Here is a 16,699-nt window from a genome sequence, read left to right as displayed (position 1 = left end):
AAAAGGGTAAGGGATATGCAAACTAGTGTTTCCTAGCTAACCAATATTCACATCAAACTAGATTCTGTTATGGCATGTGGACCTAGAAAAAGCAGATCCTGCTGCCTAAGAACTCACTGCTATTTAAGAAACTTTAAAAATTTGGATATGAACTCAATCATGCCAACCAAAATTCATATCTGCCTACGTCAAATAAGGATGATTTTAACACAATCAAACAAAATAAAACAAAACGTTATTTCTCACTTCACAAAAACCATCTGGAACTTCAAACTGAGGTGATCATAAGTGTTTGCCTACTGAGAAACTCTCTCCTCAGAAAGAAAAGGTTGGGGATACCATGTCACAGATGTTGAAAATAATTTTCTGAGCCCAAAGTGGAGCCACCCCTGCCCAGGGTGCCACATCAGCAAAGCAGAGCCGAGATCACTCCCACGTCTAGAAATGCTCCACTTCGCCAGCAGTACAGTGTATCCAGTCAGCCGATCCCCAAAGGCCGAGCCAAATCTGGGCTCTCTGCTCACTTCCTTGTTCCTCGTTCACTTTCTGTTTTTCTCTTCCTTGTTCCTTATTCTTTATCCTCTAAAAGCTTCCTGCCCTCCACCCCATTTTGCAGTTCTCTGGACCCTTGGGGATGGAGACTGCCTGCTTCATGCAGGATTAAATAAAATTTATATCACCTAAACTGTCTTCTTTAATCATTTTCAACACCATATTGCACCTGATTTACTTCTGTCATCAATTTAAGTCTTTCTCCCCCAACCCATTCACTTTGTATGAACACCTCACAGAAAAACCCGTCGTCGTCTTCTCTCTCACTCTCCTGCTACTTCCCGTTATGAATGCACAGTTCCAAATTTTGTTTCTCCATCCTGCTACCACTGCTACTGCGTACCTCTCTCCTCCCTGCTTTCTTTATTCCCCTCTCTTCCTTCTGCCTGCCATCACTCGTCAGGGTCTTTTATCTACCATAGTCGCCCCTCACCCTCAACCTCTGCCATTAAAATTCCTGCTCTGCATCCTGAAATGCAAACACTCAGAAATCAGGTGAATCTTTGAAGCTCTGCCCTCCCTGCCCTGTACCAACTGTTCAGGTGCTCTCCTCCTCTTACAGACTAATTTCCTTCAGCTGGATTTGGTGGGATCCGACATCTGAGATCTGCATCTGGACAATTAAGGTCTTCTGCAGTGTGCCCAAGCGTGATTTCTACTAGGGGCAATTTTGTTTTTTATTATTTATTTCTGATTTCAAGATAAAAATCTTTTTGTTCAAACAAATATTGATGTGGCATTTACCATGTGCCAGGCACTGTTTTAAGGGCTTCACAAATATCAGTTTTAGTCTAGTAATAGGGAGTGTAGATGGCACAGTGGTAAAGAATCTGCCTGCCAACGCAGGAGACCCAAGAGACATGGGTTTAATACCTGGGTCGGGAAGATTCCCTGGAGTAGGAAATGGCAACCCACTCCAGTATTCTTGCCTGGAAAATTCCATGGACAGAGGAGCCTGGCAGGCTACAGTCCATAGGGTCACATTCCGCTGGATTCAACTGAGCACACACGCACACGCATCCTAGTAACAGGCCCCACGAAGCAGGTGACTGCTCAGTGAAATAAGTCAGACAGAGAAAGACAAACACTGCATGACCTCTTAAAAGGAAAAACGTAAGAAAATCAACTTGCCCAGGCAACTTCTTCAATGTGACACAGTTGAGAAGTTGTAGCACTGGGATTCACCCTAGGCAGGCTAGCCACAGAGTTCTTACTATAAGCCAAGGTCAGCACACCATTGCCTGAAGGCCAAATTTCTTTCTGTAGGATCCCTACACTGAAAATGATTTTTTTAATGACTGTGGGAGGATAACCAAAAGAATGTTTCCCAACATATGAAAAGTATAAGAAATTCAAACGTCCACAAGTAAAGTTTCATGGGTCACAGCCACACGTGTTTATTTATGTATTGTCTATGGCTGCTTTTAAGCTGTAACAGCAGAGCTGAAGAGTTGTGACAGAAACCAAATGGCCCCCAAAGCATGAAGTATTGATTATTTGAAAATAGAATTCCCAGGGAAAAAAACTTTACAGGGAAAGTCTGTCAACTACTGCTATAAACCTCTGTTGCCTTTCAATTTTAAAAAAATAGAAGAAACAGTAAGACTGACTGACACATTTTCTTTAAAGAAAACACTGGGTATCTATTTTGTTAAGCAAGGGAAGTCTGTACAAGATGTTTTCATATCTGTCCACTATGTTCTCCACACAGAGCTGAAAGTAATCTTTTAAAAGTTTAAATCAGAACACCCCATTCTCCAGAGTAAACCCTCGGTAGAGGCCATCACATTCCCACCTCCTCCTCCGCCTTCCCCTCAGCCACTCAGCTCCAGCCACACCAGCCCCCACTCAGAGCCTCCAACTCTTCCCACTCTGACGGGCATGGGTCAACCCCAAATGCACTCCCAGACTTTTGGCAAGATTCTCTCCACATTCATCCTCTGGTCTCACTTCAAGGAGCCCTTCCCCCACTATTCTGTTTCATTAGGGATCTAGTTGATATGGGGGTTTGGTTTTAATTCCTACACCCTATCACACTGTCCTTTCAACAGTTCATATTTTGTGACTGCTAATTTGCTAGCTTTCTGTTAGCTTCTGTTATTAGACTCTGAGCTCCAAGACGGCAAGGACTTGTCCATCATGTTCACCACTGTATACTTAGCATTCGCCCAGATATGCAGAAAGCAGTCCCAAAACCTTTGATGGAGTACAAAATGAAGAAACACTCCACTCTTAAATTTACTAGCTCTTTTCTGCCCGTTTCTACATGCTAGATGTACATAACCCTTACATTTTCATTTATTAAAGGTATTCCAAGTAAAATCTAATTTGTTATTTTCCAAAGTCAATCTTAAGTACTTAAATTTTCTTTGAATATGTATTATTTTATAAAAAATTAAATATCTATTTACAGCTCTGAGATTACAGATTGTTGTTGTTGCTTAGTCACTAAATTGTATCTGACTCTTCATGACCTTACAGACTGTAGCCTGCCAGGCTCCTCCGTCCATGGGATTCTCTAGGTAAGAATACTGAAGTGGGTTGCCATTTCCTTCTTCAGGGGATCTCTCAGACACAGGAATCAAACTTGTGTCTCCTGCTTGGCAGGCAGATTTTTTTTTTTTACCATTGACCCACCAGGGAAGCCCAATAAAAAAACAGACTCTTTGAAATAAGACAAAATGTCCAAATGAAAAGTTAATTTATCAAAATGCACTGTATGTTTTCCTTATGGACATTTTCTAAAGCCAATTAATTTTGAAATCTGTAATAATCATTTCTAAAGGCTATGGTACAAACTGCCTTATAGTATCTATTCAGATCAGATCAGATTAGTCACTCAGTTGTGTCCGACTCTTTGCGACCCCATGAATCGCAGCACGGCAGGCCTCCCTGTCCATCACCAACTCCCGGAGTTCACTCAGACTCATGTCCATCGAGTCAGTGATGCGATCCAGCCATCTCATCCTCTGCTGTCCCCTTCTCCTCTTGCCCCCAATCCCTCCCAGCTAGACAAAAAAATTGTAGTTTTTAGCAACATGTTTAGAGAAGAGTCAACTTAATGAAAACCCTGACACTTTATTATGATTAATAATTAATTAATTACCAAAAATCTACTAAAGTAACATCGAAGGGTGTCACAGGCACAACTTGGGTTGAATGTCCAACCCACAAAGATGCCTCCTTCACCAGGAACTGGCCTTATCTATCTATTTATGTACCTTTCAAAAAATTATAGTTAATCTACAAAGTTGTGTTGGTTTCAGATATAAAGCAATTGTTTTATATATATGTATATATATGTTTTTGAGATTCTTTTCCATTATAGGTTATTATAAATACTGAATATAGCTCACTGTGCTATGTTGGTCATTGTTCTTTACCTATTTTATAAATATATATATATAGTAGTGTGTATATGTTAATCCCAAACACCTAATTTCTCTCTCCCCCAACTCCTGCTATCTACTACAGTAACCATAAATTTGTTTTCTATGTCTACAAATCTATTTCTGTTTTGTAAATAAGTTGATTTATACAATTTTTTAAGATTTCACATACAAGTGATGTCATATGATATCTGTCTTTGTCTTACTCAGTATAGCAATTTCTAGGTTTATCTATGTTGCTACAGATGGCACTGCTTCATTCTTTTTTGTGGCTGAGTAGTATCCATTGTGGAGAAGGCAATGGCACCCCACTCCAGTACTCTTGCCTGGAAAATCCCATGGACAGAGGAGCCTGGTAGGCTGCAGTCCATGGGGTCGCTAAGAGTCAGACAGGACTGAGCGACTTCACTTTCACTTTTCACTTTCATGCATTGGAAAAGGAAATATCAACCAACTCCAGTGTTCTTGCCTGGAAAATCCCATGGACAGAGGAGCCTGGTAGGCTGCAGTCCATGGGGTTGCTAAGAGTCGGACACGACTGAGAGACTTCACTTTCACTTTTCACTTTCATGCACTGGAGAAGGAAATGGCAACCCACTTCAGCATTCTTGCCTGGAGAATCCCAGGGACGGGGGAGCCTGGTGGGCTGCCATCTATGAGGTCGCACAGAGTTGGACACGACTGAAGCGACTTAGCAGCAGCAGCAGCAGCATCCATTGTATATATTTGCCACATCTTTATCCATTCACCTGTTGATGGACATTTAGGTTGTTTCCAAGTTCCGGCTATTATACAAATGGTGCTGCTATGAGCACCAGGGTACATGCATCTTTTTGAATGAAAGTTTTCTCTGGATATATGCCCAGGAGTGGGATTGCAGGATACCCTCATTTTAAGTGAGGCCCCACAGTTAAGTCTATACTCCTTGGCCTGGTCCCCAACCCCAAGGTCAGGTCTGTGAAAACTCTCCACAAGGAAACTAGGATTGTGAACTGAGAGAGACATAAGAGTTAGTGGCAGCTGAGTCCCTTTCAGTGTTGACACTCTAAGTGCTACACCAGTGCTGTGAAAGGACCCCAGAGGGGGCTGACTCCTGCCTGCTAGCCACAGCCTGGTGTTTTCTTTAACTCTTTCAGGAATTCTGTAAGATCTCCAAGCACATGTCCAATAATTCCCCAATGTTTTTGTTTTTTAATCTCAATGTGATTAGGGGTTTCTTTCCCCCAGCCAAATGATTCTTATCTGGTATAGCCCTCCCAACAAGACTGCCAGCAATTAGTTGGAGTGATCTAGTCAAACCACTTTACCTATGGCATGGACCAAATGGGTAGCTAACAGCTGTCAGGTCTATGAGATACCATATATTGCTTTCAAACTATATTTTTAAATGTTCTTTTTAATTTAAATTTTTACTAAGTCAAACCAGCTCATCAAACGTCTCAATTACTAAGCTTTATCACATACATTTATACACAAATACAAAGAATGATTGGAGTAGGAAACGGCAACCCACTTCAGCACTCTTGCCTGGAAAATTGCATGGAAAGAGGAGTCTGGAGGGCTACAGTCCATGGGGTTGCAAAGAGTCGGACATGACTGAGCACATATACACAGACACACACACACACAAAACGCTGTCTTCAAAGTAACCTATTATTATTTCGTTGAAATACATAAATAAAGTGTAGGATAGGGGAGGGTTGTTTGGACCACATTATAGTGGTTATAGCACATTAAACATTAGTGATGATACCTTGACCCTAAGGCAACATAATTTTCAGACTGGAATTTATGGACTTTATAAAAATATGTAAGTTTTGGTTCTCAGAAGTGAATACTGCAAGTCTGGTACTGTCCCCATCATGGACAATTGTGAAATGGGATTTCCTTCAAAATCTTCTGTGTCATTTAAGGTTCCTGATCTTTCTACCACTGGATTTTATTTACATTTCAGGGAGCTTAATGATGTAATGACTTAGGGACCCAGTATTCTGCTTTTCTATAAAACTCAATCTTATTGAAGTATTTTTCAGAGCTACAGAAATAGATTTTCTTTTCATTTTTTACCAAATGAAAAAAAAAGAAACTTTTGCAATGTACTCAAAAATAAATAAACAAATGATTACTTTCCATTTCCAGGCTCAGTAATCTCCTATTTAGTTTACTTTCTACTAAATAAGTAATAGGAGCATGGAGCAAAAGGACACAGCTTAAAAAGTGTTTCAAACCAGACAAATTCTTACAAAAACATTAGGCCCTCCAAATCAGTTTCTGAGCAAACAATCAGATACACAGATTTTAAAAAATAATAACTTCTATACTGACACTTTAGATGTAATTTTATTGTGTCTGTTGTTGTTTCAGAGTAAGCATCTGTTATGATAAATTAGTAGGAGCAAAAGTCTTTTCCCAGTATTTTTCTTTGCTAGAAATACTTACTTGTCTAAGAAAAATAATATTATCACTTTGGGAAAGATAGCTAAAAACATTTTTCATCACAGGCTATATTTTTGCAAGAGAAATAAAAGCACAACTTCAGTGAGTTATTATGTCCATCTTTCCTTTTATCCAAAGAGAGAGATACTTTGGATCAAAGTAACTACACAGAACATGAAGCAGTAAGCTATCAGAGAGAAGACTACGAAAAGAAACAGTCAAAATAATTCCATTATGCTTTCTGTTAATCTATAAACCTGTTAACATCTTTTCTATTACTATTTTCCTTATCCAAGACAAGAGTATAATGTAAAATTAATGTATTCAGTAAGTTACATACCCTGGATTCAGCATCATCTTCTTCTTCATCAGGATTATAAGCTTCTGCACATACTGCAAAGATAAACATGGAAATTTTAAAGATTCTTTCACCAAGAAACATGCTACAATAAATATATCTTTAAAAATTAATGAACAAAAAGAATGCTGTGGTGTAAAAAAGCATGAATCTACCTCATCCAGGGCAAGTAGTCTACCCCGCAAAGCCAGTGCTATTGCAATTTATACGGAATTCACTAAAATATAAACCTGCCCTTTTAGGTACTGATAACTTCTTTTCTTTCTTTTACTCAGAGAAACATAGCTAACCTCTTTCACCTTCATTTCCAAGCTAGAGAAATGGTTAAGAGCAAAAATTACTGGAAAGAACAGGCACACATAAAATCTAAGTCTGCTCTGAAATGGTCAATTTAATCATGCAATTATGAGTAACTTGCATAAATCATCCATAATTCAATCTTCCAGGAATAAATACTATTAATATTTTGCATATTCCTTTCCAGTCTTTATTCTGAGCTGAGTTCATACTGCATTCAACATTTTAAAACTTGCTTTTTCATTTAACACTGTAAGAATTCTGCATGCCATTGGAAACATTTTATAAATATTTTTTAAAGACTGCTAATTATCATAAGCTCCAATTTACTACTCCCCTAACGCTAGACACAAAACTGACTTCTATTGAAACAGCCTTGCAGTAAATATCTTAATGCACAAATATTTGTCTACATTTCAGATTATGTTGTGGAATTATTCCCAAATGTTATTTTGGGGGCTAAAAGGTATGACAACTTTTAAGGCATATTTATCACGACACTTCTTTGCAATGTGTGAGGAGATTCCCCTAAATGGTACCACAGAGTTAGATATTATTGCCAATTTTAATGAAAAAAAGATTAAAATTTTTAAGTATTATTGAATTTGAACAATTTTCAAATGTTTGTAAGCTGACTGTATATCCTCTTTTGTCCCTATGCCTGAGACATTTATTTCTGTATTTTATTTCCTTTTTGATTTACACCAGTTTCTCAATACCAGTTTGACATATCTCTTATAATCATTTCATCCAATCTTCTTTTTTTCTTTGGCCATGCTATGTGCTTGCAGGATCTTAGTTCCCAGACTATGGATTAAACTCAGACCAAGGCAGTGAAAGCATGGAGTCCTAACTACTGGACGGCAGGAAATTCCCTCCAGTTTGCTTTTTAACTATAATTACTAGATCTTTTTTTTGTTTGTTTTAAACCAATTACTCATGTTTTTTGTTTTTAATGTAATGACATCAAGAAAAAAAATCCCCCAATATGATTTAAACCCGATGTTAAACATCACAAAAGTACCACTGCTTCTGAGTTTGGTATTTGCAAATCTTTTTTATTTGCAAATTTACAGATCTGTAACTTCTCTTCTTTCAGTTCATAAAAGGAGACCGTTTTACATTTATCCTTTAATTCAGGTGGTGCTAGTGGTAAAAAACCCGCCTGTCAATGCTGAAGATACTAAAACTCATGTATTCAATCCCTGGGTCAGGAAGATTCCCCTAGAGGGAGGGGATGGGAACCCACTCCAGTATTCTTGCCTGGAGAATACCGTGGACAGAGAAGCCTGGCAGGCTACAGTCCATAGGGTCGCAAGGAGCCAGACATAACTGAAGAGACCTAGCACACACACTTTAATCCATGTGGACTTGATTCTGGCATGGACATAGAAATTTAAAGAGCAGAGGACAGATGAAAGCTGGAAAAATATCTTTCCAGGGGCCTCAGAAGCACTGTCATCTTTAGTCCAAGGATTGTCAATATTATTATGAAATCTGCCAGTAGCTTTCTTTTTACAGGCATTGTTCTACACACCTTAGCCAGTGAGTGATTCTTAACTAGGGCCTATTCTGTCCCCCAGCATGACGTCTAAGCAACATCTGGAGACATTTTGGCTGTTACATCTATAGGGGGTTAAGCTGCTGGGGGAAGCTAGGAGACACCACATCATGCACAGGACAGCTCTCCCTCCTCCCTCCTTCCAACAAAGAATGATCTGATCCAAAATGTCAACAGCGCTGAGGTTGAGAAGCCTTGACCAGGTTTATATTTTCTCCTTCAGTCTCACAACAACGCTAGGTGTCATATCACCACTTGGGAGATGAAAGAACTGGGCATAGTTATATATCTTGGCCAAGATCACACAATGTGGTACAATCACACGACTTGATCCCAGGGCTGTCTGGCTCACTCCAAACACCTCGTTCTTCTTCTTTTTTAATGTTTTAAAAAGCAGCTTTATTGAGATATAATTCACATGCCATACAATTCACCCATGTAAAGTGTACACTCAATGTTTTTGGTATATTACATTATTAATTTACTGTAGCAGGTCCTGGAACTTCATTCCTTTTTATGGAAATGCCTTGCTCTTAACCACTGTTCTGCCCTTGCTGGCTTCGGTGAATTCACCAACACAATGCCTGGACCTCAGCCTTCTGTCTCAGAAATCTAAAAGAAGGAGGCCTTCTTACAGGGACAGGCACCCATTAAAGAACCTCACTGATGAATATCACCAGGATGCCAGCTTAGTAACTAACTTCCTGAATTATTACGGCGTCACCATAACCAGCCAGCTCTCTCCCTGCAGGAAGACCACAGAAGCCAAATCACAATTAAAGGCTTCCTTGGTGAGGAGATGGGAAGAGGAGAGAGTCTGTCAAATAAACTATTTAATTCATCAGTCTGGGACAGCCTTATGTAGATGAAAGTGAAAGAGGAGAGTGAAAAAGTTGGCTTAAAGCTCAACATTCAGAAAACTAAGATCATGGCATCCAGTCCCATCGCTTCGTGGCAGATAGATGTGGAAACAGTGGCTGACTTTATTTTTCTGGGCTCCAAAATCACTGCAGATGGTGATTGCAGCCATGAAATTAAAAGACGCTTACTCCTTGGAAAGAACGTTATAACCAACCTAGACAGCATATTAAAAAGCAGAGACATTACTTTGCCAGTAAAGGTCCGTCTAGTCAAGGCTATGGTTTTTCCCGTGGTCATGTATGTATGTGAGAGTTGGACTATAAAGAAAGTTGAGTGCTGAAGAATTAATGCTTTTGAACTGTGGTGTTGGAGAAGACTCTTAAGAGTCCCTTGGACTGCAAGGAGATCTAACCAGTCCATCCTAGAGGAGATCAGTCCTGCGTGTTCATTGGAACGACTGATGCTGAGGCTGAAACTCCAATACTTTGGCCACCTGATGTGAAGAGCTGACTCATTTGAAAAGACCCTGATGTTGGGAAAGACTGAGGGCAGGAGAAGAAGGGGACGACAGAGGATGAGATGGTTGGATGGCATCATCGACTCGATGGACATGGGTTTGGGTGGACTCCAGGAGTTGGTGATGGACAGGGAGGCCTGGTGTACTGCGGTTCATGGGTCGCAAAGAGTTGGACACGACTGAGCGACTGAACTGAAGTGGGACAGCCCAAGACGTACACATGCAACACACACAGTCCTGCAAATGAGGCCCAGACTCTAGAATTGTGTTGCCACAACTTTCTTAAAAGCAGGGTAACATCTACCTCTAAAGCTTGGCTCTGTATTTTCTTTTTCCCTGTCTGACCAACCTCACAGGCAGGACTGATATATAACTTGGAGGGCTCAGTGCACAGTGGAAATACAGACCCATTTTCATAAATTAAGAAATTTAAGAGGACAAGAGCAGAACATTAAACCTAAGTTGAGGCTCTTGGGAGTGTGGGGACCACAGAGTCAACCATTCTAATGGTGTCTGTATGTTTAGTGAGGTGATATTGTAAGATATCATGTCCTTCAAGGTAACCTGTTATATATAGCACCTTGACCCATTCATGTTGATCTTCAGTTTTAATTCACAGAAAGAAATCTTAATCCTCTAATTTCTAAGTTGCAAGCCCCTAAATGCTGACTAAAAATCGTCACTAGTAAGGATCTATTCTCTTTCTAAATAATTTATCAATTGCTTCAGTATTATTACTTAATACCCTTCTGATTTGTGAAACCTACCTTATCACATATTTGTTTGTTTCTTTCTGGACTATTCATTCCATTGAATCATTTGTTGTTCCAATATTACAAGGTTTAGCTCTGGCACTAAAGTGCGGTAGTTTCACTATATTAAAACTCATCTACTGCACCTCCTATACTGCCATGGGGCCCTCATACCTCCTTACTTTCACTTACACAGTCTCTTCTGATTGGAATTTCCCCCACGTCCTCCTTTCCAAGCCATCCCTTCTCTTCAGCCCCAGCTGAAAAATCAGATCAATGGCAGAGTTGTGAGTTCCAAGAGAGACTTTATAGCCTATAAGCCTAAAATATTTACAATCTGGTTTTTACAAGCTGAATTTTGTCCCTCCAAGTTTTATATATTGAAGCCCTAAGCCCTAATGCCTCAAAATGTGACAGTATTTGGAGGCAGAGCCTTTAAAGGGGTGATTAACTTAAAATCAAACAATTAGATTGGGCCCTAATACAATCTGACTGGTGTTTTTATAATAAGAGGAATTCTGGTCACAGAGACACACCAAGGATGCACACTGGTGGAGGAAGGACCAGGCAACAGCACAGTGAGAAGGTGGTCTGCTGCGAACAAAGGAGAGAAGCCTTATGAGAAACTAAATATGCTGACACATTGCTCTTAGCTTTCTACCCTCCAGAACTGTGAGAAAATACATTTCTGTGGTTTAAGCCAAAAAAATAAAGTGAGATCAAGAGTCAAACATTGACTTCTCGCTTAGACAGGGCTAACTTAGGACACCCCACTGTTGTGTTCCCTTTGCAGTGTGGACAGAGTCCATTACCATCACCTACTGCTGCTGCTGCTGCTGCTAAGTCACTTCAGTCGTGTCCGACTCTGTATGACCCCAAAGACGGCAGCCCAGCAGGCTCCCCTGTCCCTGGGATTCTCCAGGCAAGAACACTGGAGTGGGTTGCCATTTCCTTCTCCAATGCATCAAAGTGAAAAGTGAATGTGAAGTCACTCAGTCGTGTCCGACACTTTAACAAACAGGTTACCACCTGTGCCCCGCCCAGGCAGAACTGTGGCCCTTCGGAAACTATGTTCATTTCTATATGTCCCTAGTACTGACCAGTGGCTTAGTGCTAAAGAATCTACCTGCAATGCAGGAGACGCAGGTTCAATCCCTGGGTTGGGAAGAACCCCTGGAGAAGGAAATGGCAACCCATTCCAGTATTCTTGCCTGGGAAATCCCACAGACACAGGAGCCCAGCGGGTTACAGTCCATGGGGTTGCAAAAGAGTCAGACACAACTTAGTAACTAAACAACCACATAAAAGCACTGACCTGGCACAGTGACTGGCTCAATGCCCATTTTTTTGAAAGAATGACTGATGAACAAACAAGCTTGAAGGTCCTCGAGGGCAGAGATGATGTCTCTTTTAAATATCACCCAATAATCTACCTGTATTATAGACTCTCAAACAAAAATACATAGAATGAATGAATAAAAAGTTGTTCTTTGTATACTATTTGTCCCAAAAAATGGGAACAGAGAGGATGAGTGAAAATGAGGACCTTCCATCTTGTTCACCAAAGGTCCTGGCACAGAGGTTAGGAGCTTAGTGAATATCTATACAAGGAATGAATGAATGAAAGACTCTCTATCTGGATAGACCCTGAAGCCCAAGCCTCCAGATAACCTGAGCTGCCTTGAATTTTTTTCTCAAGTGTACCCCATCCCTCCCAGGGAATCTGAAATTGAGCCTGAAACTATATACGCTATTCTGTTTGGCAATTACACAGTTACGAGGAAAAGAGCCTTCTTCTTTATGCGAACCCTGCGTTGAGTTTTTCTACCATGTTGTGTATATATGTATTTGGATAATGCATTAATAATCTAGAATGCTCCAAGAATTTAAGTAGTTTCCCACATTGCAGACAGTATAATGTGCACTGGCAATAGCCAGACAAATGTCAGGGTTTTCAGGACAGAAAAGTGAAAACTATATATTGGGTTGGCATCTTGTGGGACTTGGCTCTCGATCTTTTCATGCACTACACACACACACACACACAGTGTGACAGACAAGGGCCAAAGGTTTCTTTTTCCTATATTTAAAAGCACGTTGTCTTTTTCAACATCATTTCCAATAGGGTGTCCAAAAACTCACTTCAATTCTGACACTACCTACCCAAAGTTAGCATTATATCCCAAGAGTTGAAGCAGTAGTCCCACAAGACTGCCTGCACCTTAGGCATCAATCACAATTCCCAGGCTACCATACTTCTGACCAACCGACTATAAACTGAGGGTTTCCACAACACCCTCCTCTAGTTTGATAATTCAGTAGAATGACTCATAGAACTCAAGAAGTACTTGCCTTTCTCTTACTGGTTTATTATAAAGAATACAACTCAAGAATAGCCAAATGGATGAGAAGTATAGGGTGAGATATGGTGGGAGGGGCGCAGTCTCCATGCCCTCTCTGGATGCCACCCTCCTAGCTCATGCTGTGCTCCCCAGTTTGCAAGTTCTCTGCAGCTGGTCATTTAGGGATTTCTATGGAGGTTTTGTTACATGGGCACAAACCAGTGGCCTTTGGTTAAACCAGTGGCCATGGATTAAACCAGGGGCCTTTGGTTAACCTCCGTCTCCAGTCCCTCTCCCCTACTCCAAGGCTGGACTGAGTTCCACGCTTCCAATCATAGTTTGGTCTTTCTGGGACCAGCCCGCATTCTGAAGCTATCCAGGAGCCCCTCAACCAAGAAAGTCTGGTGAGCACACCAAAGAAATCAGGAGATCCCCAGGGTGTTAGGAGCTCTGTGCCAGGCGCCAGGACCAAGTATCTTTGTCTTGTTTATATTGCACAAAGGATTACACCAACTCCCAGGGTTTTCACCAAGGGCCCACTATACTTTGTTGGGGAATGTATAAAAATCAGTAGTCAAAACAACTGTGCCCTGGACAAGTTTAACCTGTGAGTTCTGAAAAAGCCAACAAAGAGTAAAGGAAGCAGGCCCAGCTCCATGAGCCACTGGGCCTCAGCACCTGGCGCAGAGCCTTGCACACAGTACAGCCTCAATAAATATTTGCAGAAGGAATCAAAAGCAAATGTGGCCTGCAGAGAAAGACTGCGTGCTTCAGAGGTCTAAAACCTAGGGAAATAATGGACTTCTGCAAAATATGTAAAATTTACTTCCCCAATGGGAAGTAAATGCACTAAGATTTCAGCATACTTATTTAAATGATAATCAGCTTAAAATAAAGCTATTATAAAAGCACAGGTGTATTAGACAACAGAGTTCTGATGCAATGTGGTTAAACTTAGCTTACTCAAGTGGAAATGAGCTTCTACAAAGGGAAAAAAAATGTACCTTTTACAAATACTAGTTTAAGGCATGCATTTTCAAACAAGATTAGTTGGGGGAAGGGGCAAAAAAAAAAAAACCAACTTTTACTTTACTTTTCTTCCATATAAACCACGATATACATACAATTGTTGTTCAGTTGCTCAGTAGTGTCCTCCTCTTCTGTGACCCTGTGGACTGTAGCCCGCCAGGCTCCTCTGTCTGTGGGATTTCCCAGGCAAGAATACTGGAGCGGGTTGCCATTTCCTTCTCTAGAGGATCTTCCCAACCCCAGGGATCAAACCTGGGTCTCCTGCACTGACGGGTGGATTTTTACCACTGAGCCACCAGGGAAGCCCCCTTTTTTCCATATGAAGAATAGGTATTCATACAATACTTAACCAGATACACACTATATATATTGTACTAAAATCTCATGGAGGGGACAGTTAGGGGGAAAAAGACTAAAAAACACGTAGGGGCAGAGGCAATAATAAAAATAAGACTGAGACACACTGGTATAGGGATATACTAGTTATAACTAAGTAAAAGGAGGAGGCATGATGACAAGCCATGGACACCCCTCTCCCCTCTTGAGTCACATTTTTGCCCAATCTGGTACGTATCCACTGTGACACATCACTGATCATCTTAACATGTAATTCACAAAGCAAAGGCATTTGGATAATATGTCCAAAAACAGAAGTTCACGTTTTGATCCCAAATCACATTCAAGCAAAAGGACCCACAGGAAGTCTGAACTTATTCACTTAAAAAAATAGTTTTTGAAATGCGGGAGGTGATGTAAGAAGGTATGTACACCACATTTCACAGGACAAGCAGCATGATCTTTCCAGAGAGACAGGGAAGTGCACTCCTACCTTGTAAAGGCCCTGAACCCCAGCCTTCCTATCCCTGTTTCTTTTTAGGGGCTTATAAGGTAAGAGAAGACGTATTGAAATCAATCTCACAGTTTATGTACAAATAGGGAGAAAAACTTCTTAACTTAAAAATCTATAAAATAAGGCTCAACAACTCTGAAAAGAATCATTACCATTTCCTTAAAAGTGCTTTTCAAATATTAATTGACCATTCAGCTATTTAATGTACAACTTAATATCCTACTATTTCCTGCATCAAAATACTAGAAGTTGTTATAATCTACCATGTTACTGCCTAGATTTTAGCTACAAAAAGAGCAATATAAATACAACCTGTATCTATCTTGCAGTAATGCTGGCAGGCTTCACTGAATAGTACTTAAGTGAATATTTAATTTCCAGATCAATTATGTTCATGTCAGAAAAATTAATTTAAAGATTTTAGCCAAGGTACTTAACTGTATAATCTTGTCTTGGTGAAACGATTAAACAGGGCTTTAAAAATCAGCCCTTCAAAACCATCTCTGGTTCTCCATAAATTTCTGAATTAAAAAAAAATTTATTTTATATTATAGTTGATTTATGATGTTGTCTTAGTTTCAGGAATATAGCAAAGTGATTCAGTTATACATATACATATATTTATTCTTTATCAGACTGTTTTCCCATGTAGGTTATTATGGAGTATTGAGTAGAATTCCCTGTAGTATACAATCGGTCATTATTGATTATCTATTTTATATATATAATAGCGGCATGTATATGTTAATCCCAACCTTCTAATTTATCCCTCCCCCTTCTTTCCCCTCTTAACCATATATTTGTTTTCTAAATCTACGAGTCTGTTTCTGTTTTGTTTGTAAATAAGTTCATTACCATCATTTTTAAAGATTCTACATATAAGTGATATCGTATATTTGTCTTTGTCTGACTTACTTCACTTCATCCATGTTGCTGTAAATGGCTTTACTTCACTCTTTTTATAAAACATTGTTTTAAATCTTCATTCATGTAGGCTCCTAAAGTGTCAAACATATAATTACCAATTTTAAAAAGTTTTTACAAATTTTTTCCTGTTACTTCCACTAGAAAATATATTATCTCATAAGTATTTTAGAAGCCTTGGTGGCTCAGATGGTAAAACGGAGACCCAGGTTCAATCCCTGGGTCGGGAAGATCCCCTGGAGAAGGAAATGGCAACCCACTCCAGTATTCTTGCCTGGAAAATCCCATGGACGTAGGAGCCTGGTTGGCTACTGTCCACGGGGTCGCAAAGAGTCGGACACGGCTGAGCCACTTCACTATCTATCTATCTATCTATTAAACACTTCATTAAACCACCCTGATTCATCACAAAATCATTATTTTTGTTGCCCTTTAAGAGAGAGATTTAGAATAAGATTATATAATTGACCCACTCCTATCCACGTTCTGTTTCTAAAAACACTTTTCCTCCACCTGTATACCACGCTTCAAGTGATTATACTATCAGGAACCAATCACAAGTAAATGCTTCACAAGTAAAGCAACAGAACTCAAAACATTCTCTAATCTGTTTTTAAAAGACATGTAGAAACAACCTAAGTGTCCATTAATAGACAAATGGATAGAGATGTGTGATATTCCACAGACAGTGAAATATTACACAACCATTCAAAATGTAATCTTGCCGTTTGTGACAACATGCAAGGATCTAGAGGGCATTATGTTAAGTGAGGTAATTCAGATAAATAATGGCAAATACTGCATGATTTGATTTACATGCAGAATCTAAGA

General features: G+C 39.9%; 1 protein-coding gene across 1 annotated transcript in view; it reads right to left on the bottom strand.

The window, feature by feature from the left end:
• Positions 1 to 16,699, bottom strand: part of PRKAR2B (protein kinase cAMP-dependent type II regulatory subunit beta) — a 100,734-nt gene that overhangs the window by 30,180 nt on the left and 53,855 nt on the right. The window contains 1 exon segment of the mRNA NM_174649.2: positions 6,718 to 6,770. Coding sequence (NP_777074.1) covers positions 6,718 to 6,770 — 53 coding nt within the window.

This window comes from Bos taurus, chromosome 4 (assembly GCF_002263795.3).
Source record: "Bos taurus isolate L1 Dominette 01449 registration number 42190680 breed Hereford chromosome 4, ARS-UCD2.0, whole genome shotgun sequence".
NCBI lineage: Eukaryota > Metazoa > Chordata > Mammalia > Artiodactyla > Bovidae > Bos > Bos taurus.
The sequence above is the reverse complement of the archived record's forward strand: the minus strand, read 5'-3'. Positions and strand labels throughout refer to the sequence as shown.